At 41.6% G+C, this 15,920-nt stretch overlaps 1 protein-coding gene across 1 annotated transcript in view; it reads right to left on the bottom strand.

Moving 5' to 3' along the window:
- Positions 1 to 15,920, bottom strand: part of rbms3 (RNA binding motif, single stranded interacting protein) — a 165,238-nt gene that overhangs the window by 124,227 nt on the left and 25,091 nt on the right. The window contains exon 2 of the mRNA XM_072679848.1: positions 265 to 422. Within this exon, the coding sequence (XP_072535949.1) occupies positions 265 to 422 (158 nt within the window). The remainder of the gene's footprint in view (positions 1 to 264; positions 423 to 15,920) is intronic.

The following is a 15,920-nucleotide window of genomic DNA, read 5'->3' as shown; positions in this document are numbered from 1 at the left end:
ACTGCCTTATATGGGCCAAGATATTCTTGGAATTTTCGCTCATCCGTGGGCCTTTCTTTTCTTTGCTTGCGTTGGAACAGAACGTGTGTGTGTGTGTGTGTGTGTGTGTGTATATATATGTGTGTGTGAGAGAGAAGTATCCATATTTGTGCATATGTGTACGTTTGTCTTTGTAACTGTAAATGGGAATAGAGTAGCTGGAAGACAGAGTAAGAAAGAGACAGAGCGAGAGAGAGAGAGAGAGAGAGAGAGACACAGACTCACGGTTGGCAGAGTTTGATGAGGTCCTGGTCTGTGGTGCCAGGCGGGAGGCCTCGGATGTACAGGTTGGTTTTGCTGAGCTGCTCCGCTGCACTGTGGCTGCTGCTGTTGGTGCTGGGGCTGGGCGGAGCCATGGGAGGAGGGGGTGGGGCATATGACTGCTGTGAGAGACAAGAGAAAGAGATGGAGATGATGTCAGTTAAACTGTTAACTGAACTGTAAAGCACAATACAGCAGAAAGAGCACTGGTAAAGCTATTCATCGCCATGGCTGCAACATTTTTGGACTATTCCGGGTTATTTCTTGTGCTCCGAAATATCCACACAACATAAAGGGTAGCTGGCCTTTTTACATCTTGCCAGTGGACCAGTCTCAGAAATCCACCTTCACTATCAGCAGATCTTCCTTCCTCTCAGGTTGTTTAAAAATGCATGTTGTGGGGTTGACGATAAACGTGTGGAGGCGGGGTTTAGAGAGGCACAAGCTTCATAGAAAGCAGTGTTAAAGTCAAGAGGGAAAAATCCTTAATATTTCCTCATCTACTGAGAGTTACAAACGCAGCAGTACTGAACTTTCAACCACTTGGGGGCGCACTAGCCAGCTTTGGAATAGCAAAAGTGTTATTGATTAGCATAAAATGCCACTTATTTAAAAATATTCGTAGGCAAACTCAGTGTTTACTATCGCTTTAACTTGCTCAAATCCGCTGCTAGAGGAGGGAGATCCACGACTGCCACAGCGAATCAGAGTATAGAACAGGCACTTTCTGTGTGCTGACGATTTTCTACTACTATTTTTCACTACATAACAGGTCCATGGGGCCTCCTTCATGGTCGGATGTGCTGGGTTTTATGGGATGTTTGCATATCAAGTAAATACAACAACGCTGGGAAATCATGCTATTAGTGGGTAACTGTGGATTATATGGCAGAAATGGCCACTATGAGATATTTTTATAACAGTGACAATATGGAGAATATGTGCAGCCCACACATGTCTTTGGCATAATGTTCAACACAGAGGGTCTTTCTGTGTTCTTTCTCTTTCCCTCTCTAGTCACTTATAGCAACATTTCTCTGGCAGAGCCTGCTCTGTGAGTAAGAACGGTGTTTACTCATGTGTGTGCATGTATGTGTTAGAATGTTCCATTGAGATGTATTGAGACAGTATAAATAAAGCACAAGCTACTATACTGCACTGCTATATATAAGTCCACCCATTCCCTTCAGTAGTAGCTGCATCTCAGCACAGGAAGCACAGGAAGAGCCTTTTATGGAAAATGACATTCAGGCTTTCAGACAAAAGTCTACGCTTCTAAATTTGTGACTGAACAGGGTAAACGCAGGAGGTGACGTGCACTGGAGTGTATAAAAAGCAATGGTCGTTTTTTTTATGCCCTTGTGTGCTAAAAAAGACTGCATTCCCAAGTAAAGGAAGGCTGGGCTAGAAAGAAACTGTAGATAAAGTTAAATAAGCCATTTCACGGTATGTAATTTAGATGGAGTAAATTGCTACTTTAGAGTGGAGATCAATGAAGAACGATGCCTTTTTGAAAATATTACCATCACTGCTCTGCTACACTAGACCGCCACTACACTGCTGGAAGAACTGGGGTGTAGCCCCTTTAGAATCTCTTTAATGTGTGTGTGCGTACCTGTCCTGACTTTGTAGTGAAATCTCAATACCTCAAAAAAGAAGGTCACAAGCAACTGAAAAGTCTTTACTTTGTGCTGTTTTCTAAGGACGTTTTCACACCTGATCTGGTCCGAGTAAGGTAAAGAATTTGTGAACTTGGACCCCCCACCCCGAAAAGATTCAAGTGCACCAAAATGCCTCCCAACAAACAGAATGCGAACGTTCAGTCCGTTTATTGGTCAGACCGGTCTAGGGTGGGAGTAAGAAAGTAAATACAGGAAGAAGGTCCTGTGCTCCAGACTAGTGTACATGTCTGTGCAGTTTAACATGGAATAACAGCAGGGATGGCATGTCTTGGTGTGGTTCTTTTTATCCACATAACTGTATTCACACCTGCTCAAATAAATCACATCAATGAAAAAAAAAAAAAAGGAACGAGACTTTATTTAACCGTACTAAGCAGTGCAGGTGTGACAAAAAAAAAAAAAAAAAACAGCCAGGTCAAAACTGCTTCTCCTTCTCCTGCTTCCTGAAGGTAAAGGGGAACTTTTTTGGACTAATTTGTCAAAAAAATCTACATAATTTAAACGTTGTGATGTAACCCTTTACAACATTTTAATGTGAAATAGAAAATCTGCAATACAAATGTAGTCATTTTACTGAATGCATGTCTATCAAACAAGCAGTCAACCCACAAGTGTCTCCTGTATCGCAATATAATGTAATGCTGATCATCGTGAACAGCTCTTTGGGTATTATTCTGCCCTACATTACCACTAATTTTATATCTTTTTAAACTCTTCTGGACTCAGGCAGTGGGTGTGTCACTACGTCATGTAAAATATTTCTGTCAGGAATCTTCAAGTTTCAAGTTTATTTGTCATCTGCACAACATGTCAGGACATTTATGCATTGAAATGCTTGTGGTGAGGCTCAGGTTGATGCTCTACAGAAGGACAAACTGTATACATACTAAACATAAAACATAAAATAAAGTTATATAAAAATTATATTAAATAAATACAAAATATGCACAAAATATACATAAAATACAGAATATACAAAGACAGAAGGGATTTGTAGAAATTCTTTGATATGTACATTTATGAGGTATAGTCAGAGAGAGTGGAGCTAAATATAAATATATATGTTTATGTCTATTCCTGTTGTATAAAGCTCTTGTAAAAAATAAAAAATAATAATAAAATAAAAATTCATGATTCATGATCTGTGGTCCAGTCATAATAGAATTGTGGAACAATGTTGGGTGAATCCGTCTGATTTAAATTCTGTCAAAAAGGGGGAAAAAATAGATATAATCAAGATTTTTTGCATGACCGGCAACAACAGACATAACTTAATCAGATAAGACAACGTCCTCACATTGCATAAAAAAACAAGCGTGTGTGTGTTTTTCTGTGGTGAAGCCTCCGTCTTTGTTTGCGATAATCATTGGCTGTCACAGTGCTGCACACTAGCAAGTCTAGCCTGATATTAATCTATTACCTGTACTTCCCCACAGCCTACAATTACCACAGCCTGAGACAGACAGGCCTATCGGAAGAAAGACTGGCACGCTCTGCATTAACGTTATTCCCACTCCACTGAGCCTCAGGCTACCGCCATGAATGAAAGCATTGAGCTCTCACGAATATCTCACACTCACACACACACACACACAAAGGCTTACACCTAAGGACAGAGATGAAATGCAGGCCAGACGCATTGCATGTGCACATGTAAAATGAAAGTCAGATAAGATCTCCAAATTGTGGAGAAAGGGGAAACCCTCTCTGAACAATGCTGCTATAAAGACAAAGGCATATTCACAGCAGTGTGCAGTAGGACCAGACTAGTATGAAAATTGGGCCACTAATACTAATGCTCTTGGAGATGGAGAATATTGGCCAATATACTATAATTAGGGATCACTGATGCTTTAAGCTGTTTAAATACACATAACTTTTTTAGGTGATGCTACTCTGCTACAATATATATATATACAGTGAGTCCAAGAAGTATTTGATCCCTTGCTGATTTTCTTCGTTGGCCCACTAATAAAGACATGATCATTCTATACTTTTAATGGTAGATGTATTCTTACATGGAGAGACAGAATATTAAAAAGAAAATCCAGAAAATAAATCTAAGGAATATATATTAATTGATTTGTATTTCATGGAGTGAAATAAGTATTTGATCCCTTAGTATTCATTAGCAGTTCTGGCTTTTACAGACCAGTTAGACACTCCCAATCAACTTGTTACCTGACCTGAAGCCACCTGTTCTCACTAATCACTTGTGTGAAAAACACCTGTCCACAGAATCAGACAGATCACACAGATTTCAAGTCTCCAACATGGGTAAAACCAAAGAGCTGTCACAGGACCTCAGAGTCAGAATTGTTGACCTTCACAAAGCTGGAATGGGCTACAAAAAGATTAGTAAGGTGTTGGATGTGAAAGTAACAACTATTGGTGCAATTATCAGAAAGTTTAAAGAGTATAACATGACAATCAACAGACCTCGGCCCGGTGCTCCAAAGAAGATTTCGCCTCGTGGGGTGGCAATGATGCTGAGAACAGTCAGAAATCGTCCTGCAACCACTCGGCAGGAGTTAGCAAATGACCTGAAGGCAGCTGGGACCACAGTTTGCAAGGAAACAATTGGCAACACTTTGCGCAACCTTCCTGCAGTGCCCGAAAGGTACCCCTGCTGAAGAGAGCACATGTGGAGGCGCGCCTCAAGTATGCCAATGATCATTTGAAAGATGAACCAAGTTATTGGGAGAAGGTTTTGTGGTCAGACGAGACCAAAATTGAACTTTTTGGCCTCAACTCCACCCGCCATGTGTGGAGGAAGAAAAATGCTGCCTATGACCCCAAGAACACTGTGCCCACCGTCAAGCATGGAGGTGGAAGCATAATGTTTTGGGGGTGTTTCTCTGCCAAGGGTACAGGGCTACTTCACCGCATCACTGGGAAGATGGATGGAGCCATGTACCGCACAATCCTGAGGGACAACCTCCTCCCCTCTGCCAGGGATCTGAAAATGGGCCGTGGTTGGGTCTTCCAACATGATAACGACCCTAAACATACAGCAAAGGCAACAAAGGATTGGCTCAAGAAAAATCACATTAAGGTCATGGAGTGGCCCAGCCAGTCGCCAGACCTCAATCCGATCGAAAATCTATGGAGGGAGCTGAAGGTCAGAGTTGCCAAGCGACAGCCCACCAACCTTCATGATTTAGAGAGGATCTGCAAAGAAGAGTGGGCCAAAATTCCCCCTGGTGTGTGTGCTAAACTTGTGGTTAACTACAACAAACGTCTCACCGCTGTGCTTGCAAACAAAGGCTTTGCCACTAAGTATTGAGTGTGTTTGGCAAGAGGGATCAAATACTTATTTTCCTCATTGAAATACAAATTAATTAAAATATATTCTTTAAAATTATATTCTGGATTTTTGTCTTGATATTCTGTCTCTCCATGTTAGAATATATCTACCATTAAAAGTGCAGAAGGATAGTGTCTTTATTAGTGGGCAAACAAAGAAAATCAGCAAGGGATCAAATACTTCTTGGACTCACTGTATATATATATATATATATATATATATATATGATTGTGTTCCCAATACATACATATTTTAATGTATCGTAACCGCATTAGAAAATGTGTGTGAAAAATATCGACCCGCAATTCCCATATCAGTGCATCCTTAGAGTAAATGTGTTCAAAATTGATGCATTTCCTTCACTGTTGAGACTCATGCAATATGACCGTGCAATATGACCGTCGGTTCTTAATTCTCACATTTCCTGTTCCTAAATAAGTGAGTTCGTAAATTTATTTTAGAAACAGCTGTGATTTATTATATCCTGATAATCAAAGCTTAAACACACACACACACACACACACACACACACACACACACACACACACACACACACACACACACACAAAGAGGCCAGAGTACTTTTTCATTGGGTTGAATGACATGACTGGATGGACTACCTGCCTGTCAACCTACCTATCTCAGATTTAGGACTAGGCAATTCATCGAAAATGAACCTAAACAGACATTCAGACATTCTAATTGTTTTTTTTTTTTTTATATTTATTTTAGTACTTTCCCCACTGTGCGAGTTCATGTACTGTCCCCTGTGCAGGCACGCAAGTCTGACCTGTCCAGTCCGTGACACGGAACCAACATGGAGGAGATTGCAAACATCAAGCCAACTGAAGTACCCGAGCAGACTGTTCTAAAATAAATAAATAAATACAAACATACACTAAAAATGCCATTTCTGTCCATTGTTAATTAATGAATCGAGTTAAAATTGCTCAATTAATCGTGATCTTGATTTGAGGTTGTATCGCCCTACTCACTACTCACGTCCCTGCCCACAGGAGCATGCTCTACACATGTGGTGTCCATCATCCAGCTCTACATACATATACATACACATAGCTGAAAGTTGGCGAGTTGGTACGAACGCTCTTTGGCGTTCGTCTAAATGACTCGGGCACATTGATGGGTTTTGAGGGCTGGCTTTGGAAGGAGGACTGAAGTAGAGGGTGGGATTTTGTCAGCCAATGTGATACTGCCAATGAACCCACTCATTTGTAATTCCCCCTAGCACTAGCAATGCTTCTGACACGAGGGCAAGGACTTAACACGTCTCCTCCGATACATGTGAAGCCAGCCAAAGGCTTTTTTTTTTTTAAACTGTCGCTGATGTAGTATTGCCGGGCAGCCAGACACGCTTGGAGGAAAGCACCGGGTCCCCAGCTCCGCCACACCAGCTAACAGACGGCTGAGCCAGCCAACATTGCTTAAAAATGATGAGAGGAGAGCATGCCATCTACCCAAGCAGTGTTCTTCTTCATTTTCTCCATATTTTTCATGTTTTTGTGTTTAAAATGCCACCCAATGCTAATAGTTTAAAAATAAGGAACTGACAGTGTGGCACTGAGGATTTCCATTTAGCAGAGGTTTCCACAGGGAGGAAACCGTTACATGCTCAAATAGCATTCCTCATATATACATTTCTTAATATAAGACAAGCCACTGCACAATGATGCTTTGGCGGTGGGAATATGATTAATAAACATTTGAGTCAGACTGTAGCTCAGTCTGAGCCCCCTATCCCATCCCACCCCACCCCCAGCTCCACACACAAAAGCAGCTCTTGTGTAACTCTCAGGTGTACAAAAGCCAGGTGGAATTCATAAATACCACAAGCCTGGAACTATAGACATAGACATGACTGACATGCCTGAGACGTCTAGTAGCGCACACTCTCTCTCACACACACACACACACACACACACACACACACACCTGATCAGAGTGAAGAAAAAAAAAAGAAAAAAAAAAGAAAAAGAAAGCCCTTCAGTGTCTTATCGGACTCAACCGGCCTCATTTTACACAGCAGGCCAGGGCCTGGCCTCCTCTACGTGACGGCAGGATGGAGAGAAGGAGCGAAAGAGAGCAAAAGAGGACCTGATCAAAGAGCTCGCCTAGGAAACCTCTTTCAGCCAATTTGTGCAGCTGTCAGGGTCCCGGCGATAGCACATCGGCGTGTGTAATATGTCAGGAGGCGTGATGGGGGAAGCCTTTGAAACGTCAAAAGCGCTCACTGCTCCCCCCAGCACACAGGCCAGGATTAGTGACAGAGGGGGAGCGCAGTGCTACTGCTACGACGAGTTGACAGAAGGCTCTAGCTCTAATGCACACACACACTTGCACACGTCCACACAATACAGTAAAAGAGCCCAGCATACATCTTCGCTGACACGCAAAAAAAAAACCTTGTCTCTCCAAAATGGCAACGTGAAAAATGGAGATTGAGGCTTTTGCGTGACAAATCTGTCACATTTGAATAAAATGGTGACACTTCAGCTTATATTTACCGATATAAAGTGTCTCAAGATTACATTTTAAAGACATAAACAACATCAATATGTAACTGTAGCTGACATTCCACCTTAAAATAGGGTCGGAGGTACATTCTAGAGAGCGTAACTTCTGCACCATTTAAAGTAGAACAGAAAGAAATCAAGAAGAAACTGGCGAATAAGAAGCCAAATCTAGCCTGGTGGGCACAGCCTTGTATGTGTACGGCGTCCTTAACCACTGCATTCACAGGCAGATGTATTCCACCTAGATTATGCAACTGATATGGATAAATTACCAAAAGCACGGCTGACTAAGCTGTTTTGTTAGAGAATGATGGCAATGAGAATTAGAGAGACAATTACAATTATTAAAATAAACAAGCATTAACGAGCACAGCAGCCACAACCGGCTAGTATGAGAGACAAATATACTTAGATTTACAGACTGCAGTGTTCTAGAGAGGAGTCATGTCCAATTCATGAACCATTTGATACTTTGCATGGAGATTTTAACCCTTGTGTGGTCTGAAGGGTCAAATGTTTACCAGCAGAGAAACCCCCACAATCATTTTTTTCAGCTTGAAATGTAACGGCTTTTCCTAGAGTGACCTTGGTCTTGGTGTCTTTGGTCATTTTCATACTAACACTTCAACTAATATGTGAATGACCAATGTTTCACAAACAAAACACAACATAACCGTATGTCTGCTGTTGGTTGGTGTGGCGCAACAGAGAACACCACTATCTGCCAGTGAGCTACCACACCATGCAGGAGATGGAGGGTTCGATTCCCAGTCTGGGTGACTGTGCTGCACTACGCTAATAAGAGTCCTTGGTAAATGTAAATGTCTGTTGCACACCTGTGAGAGTATGCGGCAACTACCACTAGGGGCTCTGTTGAGACTCAGAGACTCAAAATCTCTGAACCAAGCCGAACTAAGTACCTCACGTCTGACTCAAAACGAGCTGGTCAATAGAGCTGAAATGAGCCGAAAAACTATATATATAAAAAAAATTGGTTGCGCTTAAGGGCTCCGAAGTGACTGAAAAAACAGTTTCTGACCAGGGAGAAACAGGTTCGCTTGAGTCTTTCTGCATTAGAAGATGTTCATGATGTTGACGTTTAGGCCTGGACCTCAGTTCTGGTCAGTTTAACTGCAAAATGTTCTGAGGATGTTTTCTGTGTCCTTTTCTCAGTTAGAGCTTCTTAACACCTCCCCATCCTCTCAGACTCAGTGTTGAGGATGGTCAAGAGCACCTGTGGATCTTTTGACGGTTGCAATATTCATCTTATATCTATCCAATCCAAGATGGATAAAAAAAAAAAAGGACAACCTGATTATTAATAGCAGTGTTGCCAAATATAGTGATTTTTCCATGTAATTCCCCACAGTCTAAATATACAGCTTTACAAAGACCTCTGCACTGTCCTACACACAAACGGCACGTGAAGTGAATGCATGCACTATAACAGAAAGACTGGGCCGTAGCATTTTCAGATCATGTTGAAAGAGGTATGGAGTGTTGATTTTAAGGCTGTAATTTTAAACAACATGGCTACATTTACATCTCAGACAGAAACATTCATGATTATTAAAAAATGATCGGGTCAGATCTTCCTTTCCTCCCTAACTCTGCTTTCCATTCGTCTTTCCCAGGCTGTTTAAATCAGGCCTGTCCTCACTCCTCCTCCACCCTCGTTGTCTTCCTCTCAGCTGGGCTACTGCAACGATAAACACTTTCCTCCTCTCCTCCACCCTCTCGTCCTCCGAGGATAAATCTGCCCCTCCCTCTCTCCCTCCCCCTGTCCGCAGCTCCGGCCTGCCTGCTCCGCTGCCCTGTGTCCGTCTCTATTTAAGAGTGAGTGATGTGTGCGCACATTATCTCCTCTTCGCACACTCAGATAGCCCCTCATTTCCCTAAAGAGTCCTCCAGTCACCAAACAATTAGTACTTCCTGGAGAGCACTCCAAAATGGGTTTCGAATGGCCGCTTCTCTTTCAATCCCTCTGTCGCTCGGCCTGCTGCGCTCTCTCTATGTCCCCGCTGCTGTCTTTCTTTCCAGACAGAGACGGGGGGGGGGGGGGGGAGAGATAGAGAAAGAGACTTCAGAAAAAGGAGAGAGCATTAGAGAAAATAGAGAGAGAGAGCAAGAGATAGACACGTGAAAGAGAGAGAGAAAAAAAAACAGAAATAATGGCAGATAAAGATGGATAGAGAAACTGTAAAAGATAGTGAGAGCGAGAGAGAGAGAGAGAGAGAGAGAGAGAGAGACAGACTTACCCCCTTTGATTCAGGCACATGTGATTACACTCAGATTGCATAATAGATTCTCATCACATCATGACATTGGAATAGCACAGCTTTTATGTTAAAAGCTGTGCTATTCCAATGTCATGATGTGATGAGAATCTATTCCCAGTGAAACGTGTACAGACAACTTCCACTTCCTCCTTGTGGCTTATTCTCAGATTTCTTCTCACTACTCCATTGAATGTAACAGAGAGAAAAGGGTCACCGTCGCTGCTCCTCCTGGCTCGACATGCTGCTAACAACACAATGTTAACTTTAGTGAAGTGCCGCAGGACAATGCTTGCCGGATTTGAAGTAATGGTCTCCAGTCATATTTGTGAAATGTCCTATAATATTGCTCTAGCGTGTCCGTCCACCTGCTTCTTTCACTCTTAGTGACGGTTCTGGATCTCTCAGGTTGTCCAGAAATGCATGTAGAAAAGCCTGTCCTTCAGTGGTGGATCAAAGAGTGAATTAGCCCAGGAAGAAGAAATGCCAATTCTTGCATAAGGCTGCTTTAACCTATTGATTATTATTGGATTAATGAATATTAAAAGAATATCTGATTTCATATAATCTTGTTACCCCATGCTACCACCGCCAGTCAGGATCAAGGCTAAATCAGGGATAATAAATGGATTGTGTATCAGCCATTTAAGACCAGTCCAGTTCCAATCCTTTGGATTGCAGAGCACCCTCTGGTTTTCTCCAAGTTTCTATAGTTGAACATGAATAGTCTCTAGTTGAATTTCTGCTAGTTTAATCCATGCTGCCACACCAACCCTGTTCCACTGTACTTGTGCAATTTCAAAGGTTCAAGGGTATTCCATTATATACTCCTGAATTATGGCTGCTTTGAAACATAATGATCATGGAAATGCTCCGTTTTACCAGTGGGAGAACCGTGAAATCAGTCAGAAAGCCTGCATCTACTGAACAATGGGTTAACATTACTACATAGATTATTGAAAAAGATCTTGATGGAGTTTTAATCATTGCAGCCTTACAACTTAGAACTCAGCATATAGGAATAACAAGCAAAGAGAAACAAATCTGTACTAATATAACATCAAAGTCAAAGTCAGCTTTATTGTCAAAACTGTTATATGTACAAGACATACACAGGATTGAAACTGCTTTACTCTTAGACCCATGGTGCAACGATATAGACATCAAACATTTAAATAAACATCAAATAACACGAAGTAAGAAATGGTCATTTACTCATTTGTAGGAATGTAAGAGTTTAAGTGTTAAGCTATTTAGTTTATATAAATAAACAGAGGTCCCCGACATTGATATCAGAAGTAAAGTGTCATATGCAGCAGTATACTTATAAAGCATATGAATAAAGTTTATGTATAGAGGTCCCTGAAAGGACAAACACGTAAAGTGACATGCAGCAGACGAAAATAGAGAAAATAAGAAAATAAGAGCTTGTAGACTCTTAAAGGCAAGATTACCTCTAACATTAGTGTTAATAAAGAAATGTTTCTTTCCTGTCAATTTGAAATAATAATTAAACAAAAGATTGAGGTCGAGATATGGCCTGAAATTGCATGTTAGCAATGTTTTTCTCTAGTTCTTCTACAAAGACAGCAAGAGTAATGTCCAGAAACTGTAAGAAAACAAGTACAAGCACGCACACACACACACACACACACACACACACACACACACACACACACACACACACACACACAACCTTTTCAGAGGTCAGTGGCGGACGGTGCATGCTGCAGAATGCTTGAGAAAGTGAGGACCGAGGCAGCTCCGCTCTTCACTATTCCACTCAACCCGCGGGCTTCCTGGGGAAGGGGAAAGAATGCCGGCTATTTTGGGAGTAGGGCTGAGATCCCTTCCTTCCGGACAACAGTAGCCTGGAGGCCTGAGGAAATCCCAAAGACCAGATTTTGCGGAACACACACACACACACAAACACACACAGTCCATTTTTACGAACAACACCGTCTGACCCAAGGATCCATTACTGCACACGTGAGCCCATTAGCCCCTGGCTAATGGCTGCACAGCGTCTGTAGCGGAGCTGCTGCAAGTGGCCATTAAGGCCTATAGTCAATAATCTCTTGCATTACAGTCCACATCTTTGAACAGACCTTGTAAACAGTAGGCGTCAGCGATGGGTATAGCAGGAATCCATGGCAAAATCGCAATCATTTTTGTTTGAGGAATGTTTCATCCAAGGGAAATAATAATAATAAATATGACTTGAAATTATACATTTATAGTTTATACATATATATTTCTTTTGACAAAAGAGTAGCGTGAAACTGTTTTCTATGAGGTTAAATGGGACTGACATTTTTACACACACACACACATATATATATATATGCATGCACCAACATCGTAAAATAAATACAACTGCTAGGTAATCAGTGTTCTTTAAGCACTGACAATATCTATGATAGACTCATAAAAGCATATCGTGAACCAAAATAAAATGTATTTAATTAAATTAATCAAATATTGCCATATTGCCCAGCTCTACTACACATAGTATTAAAAAGTGGAACAGTGTATAATGGATATCCTCCATTCATTCTCAAACTTCAAAGAGTTAAGTTAGGACTGTAACAGTACAAAGCATGATATTTTACTATTGAATATAAGCCTCTCAATTCCATACAGTTATGGAATGACACAGAGGTAACCAGAGCAAATAAAGTACTCATTTAACACAGCTTGTATTCTCAGTAAGTCAGTGAAGTACTTAGAACCTCAGGAAGGTCCAGAATGATGGTTCTTCATGACATTGGTCCCACTCATTGTAAATAAAAAAATCCAGCACTGCTTCCTAATTATAATGTGTTTAGGCACTCTTTAGGCACAATTCTATTTGTGTAGTTCTACCATATGGAAGAGCTTGCCTGGCTGTATCTACACAGATAGCACTGAAGACAAAATCCTGACTGGACAACTGGAAAACTTCTGGAAGTGGAATTCATGCTTCCAGCCACCACTAAAGGACATGCTTTACATGTGCATTTCACAAGCTGAGTGACACAGAACAGTCAATGAAAGTGAAATAAGCATGAAAGTGAAATAAGACTCACACGGCACAGTGACATCACCTCATGCAGCTTTGTGCTGTTTTCATGAGTATTAGCCTGCCTGCTTCTCTAGACTTACATACTGCTGTATGTTGTAAGAGCATCAACATGATTTTCAATGTGATCATGATGTTATTTAAAGGTAAAAATGCTTCATAATGCTGCTTTAAGCATCACTCCATTGCATTAAAATGAATACAAATAAATAAATAAATAAATAAATCACAGACATGTATTTTCCAATTCCCAGAAAACATCACATCTTCTCCGAAGGCCTAAAAGGCCCTACAAGTGCTTGAGAGGACAGTCCTGGTAAACATAGGAAACATTGGCTCAGAGCCACCATATTACTCCATAGCTAGTGCTTTTGTTGTGAAACAATGTATTTTTAATAACATTTAGAATATATACAAATGCTCTACTAACATGTGGTACAATTTCGGATCTGCCTTAACGAACTGAATTTTGTGAACCGTTACACCCCTAGTTTCCATAGGCAATGCTGACCGGGTTCTGATTTCATTTCTTTGAGAGTGCATAAATTAGGCATTACCAATTAGGCCTGGGCGGGTGGGTATTATCACAGCGTGGGCAGACTTTTGAGTACGGGAGAAAGACGGCTGTGTGAGAGGTTGCCTCCCACCCAAGCCTTTCACTTTCTGACCTTTGGAAGGAGTTACGCAGTGCAGTAGACCACACACACACACACACACACACAAAATCAGAGAGCACCTGGGTAGAGGTCTACACTCCTCCGCTCCATCGCCCTTTCTTTCTTTCTTTCTTTCTCTCTCTCTCTCTCACACACACACAGCAGGAATGCAGAGGCAAACAGACTGGCTTTAATTTAGGTGGAGCACGCAGCTCCAGAGGCTCAAACCACACTCCAGCTCGTTAGCGTCAGGCCCACGCTCCTTTAATGTCATAAACAAGTTACACAAACATTCACCCAGACAGGACTAACAACATCCTCCACTCTGGCCTCTTCTCACGGCACCGGAGTGAGAGAGAGAGAGAGAGAGTTTGTCTAGCACAGATTCGCACTCTGTGTGCTATCAAACTCATCCCACCTACACAATAAGTGACAATCTGTACCTTATTCCACACTGACTCATTCACATCTGCGATTTCACATCGGCTACGACACGGCATTATTCACCGGAATTATTCGCCCCCCCTGAAGTATTCCCTAAGCGTGAATAATCAATGGCCTCACATAATTATGGATATATATATATATATATATATATATATATATATATATATATATATATATATATATGCAAATTTCACTAAAGCATATTCAACATGTAAGCCCACCTTGTCCTTTGTCGCCGAGGCCACGGTTTAATTCTGCTGAAACGTATAGGAATAATGGGAATTCTATAAGGAATTTCCCACAAAGTTGGCGAGGAATCAAAACCAGCAAAAGGTTAAGACGAATCCAAAGTTCATTTCTGTGATAGGCTGAATCTTACAATATTTCCATATGTGAAAATCTCTTCTTCTGAGAGACCCTCTTCCCCCCAAACCACCACCACCTCCTCCAGGGGCAAGCACCTCATATTCAAATGTGAGGAAACAATCAGTGTCTTCCTCATTTACATATGAACAGGAGACGGAAAGCTCGCAAATCCGTGGCGGTCCATTTTAATCCGAGAATGACTTCTTCCTGCATTGTTATGAGAAACAGTCCGGTAGCTCTCGCCCCGCTCTCTCTCTCTCTCTCTCTGTCTCTCTCTGTCTCTCTCTCTCTCTCTCTCTCTCTCTCTCTCTGTACTCTCTCTGTACTCTCTGCTCCCAATCTTCCGGCTGAAATTAACATCAGAATATGAAGCTTCCCCAGACCGCAGCACCGGCTGAGTCCTCACGGGCACCAGGCCTCCGCGGACCACTGTTGCCCCGGCAACAAAGAGAAGGACACGGAAGGGCCTTATCAATCAATTAGAAATGTCTCTGTATCTGCTCAGGACAATGAGCTACAGGGTTATGACTCCTCCTTAGTTTATCAAATTCATTACAGCCCTGCCCGGAGAGCTATCACTTTTACTTTGGAGACTGTTTCTGCAGCTACAATTCCTTGCAACAAGATGTTATATACGTGTGTACCTGATTATATTATCCTTTAATAAAATGCAGAGTTTGCAATGCATACTAATGAACACAAAAATCTAAAGATAATCGCTGCTACAGCGTGGACAGAAAGGCTCTCCCAGTCCCCTCAAGAACACTATTCTTTATAGAGATCTTAGGGAAATCAGTGAAGACAGAGGAAACGAGGCTTAACTTACTTTCCTTTCTTGTTTAAAACGAGGGTCATATACAATTCATTTAGCCCAAGGAGAGTTTACTTCCTGACTTTATTAAAATTCCTCCTTCGGGCCTGCTTTTACAGCCAGCTTTCCAAGAACCCGGGCTTGGGAATTTTTCAATGCCTTTTTTCTGTTCAGGCCGACTGAGAATCAAGTTAATTGCCATCACATGGCCTTGACATCTTGTCATGGCCTTGTGGATCTAGGGGTCAACCTCATATTAACAAGTTCTGGAACTGGAAAACCATATACCTTTTCCATCGTTAAATAAGACAACATGGACGTGTCACACAGTGAACCTCAAACACGGTTGTGTTCTCCTTTAAAAGCAAAACCCCCAAAACCCATACATCATCATTTTGGATTTATTTATACCCTAAACCATTCCAGCACACAGCCCAGTGGAGAAAGCCTTTCAAGGGTAAAATCAACAGCTATGTTTGGCTA

This window comes from Salminus brasiliensis, chromosome 5 (assembly GCF_030463535.1).
Source record: "Salminus brasiliensis chromosome 5, fSalBra1.hap2, whole genome shotgun sequence".
Lineage (NCBI taxonomy): Eukaryota > Metazoa > Chordata > Actinopteri > Characiformes > Bryconidae > Salminus > Salminus brasiliensis.
This window is presented reverse-complemented; position numbering and strand designations above follow the sequence as displayed.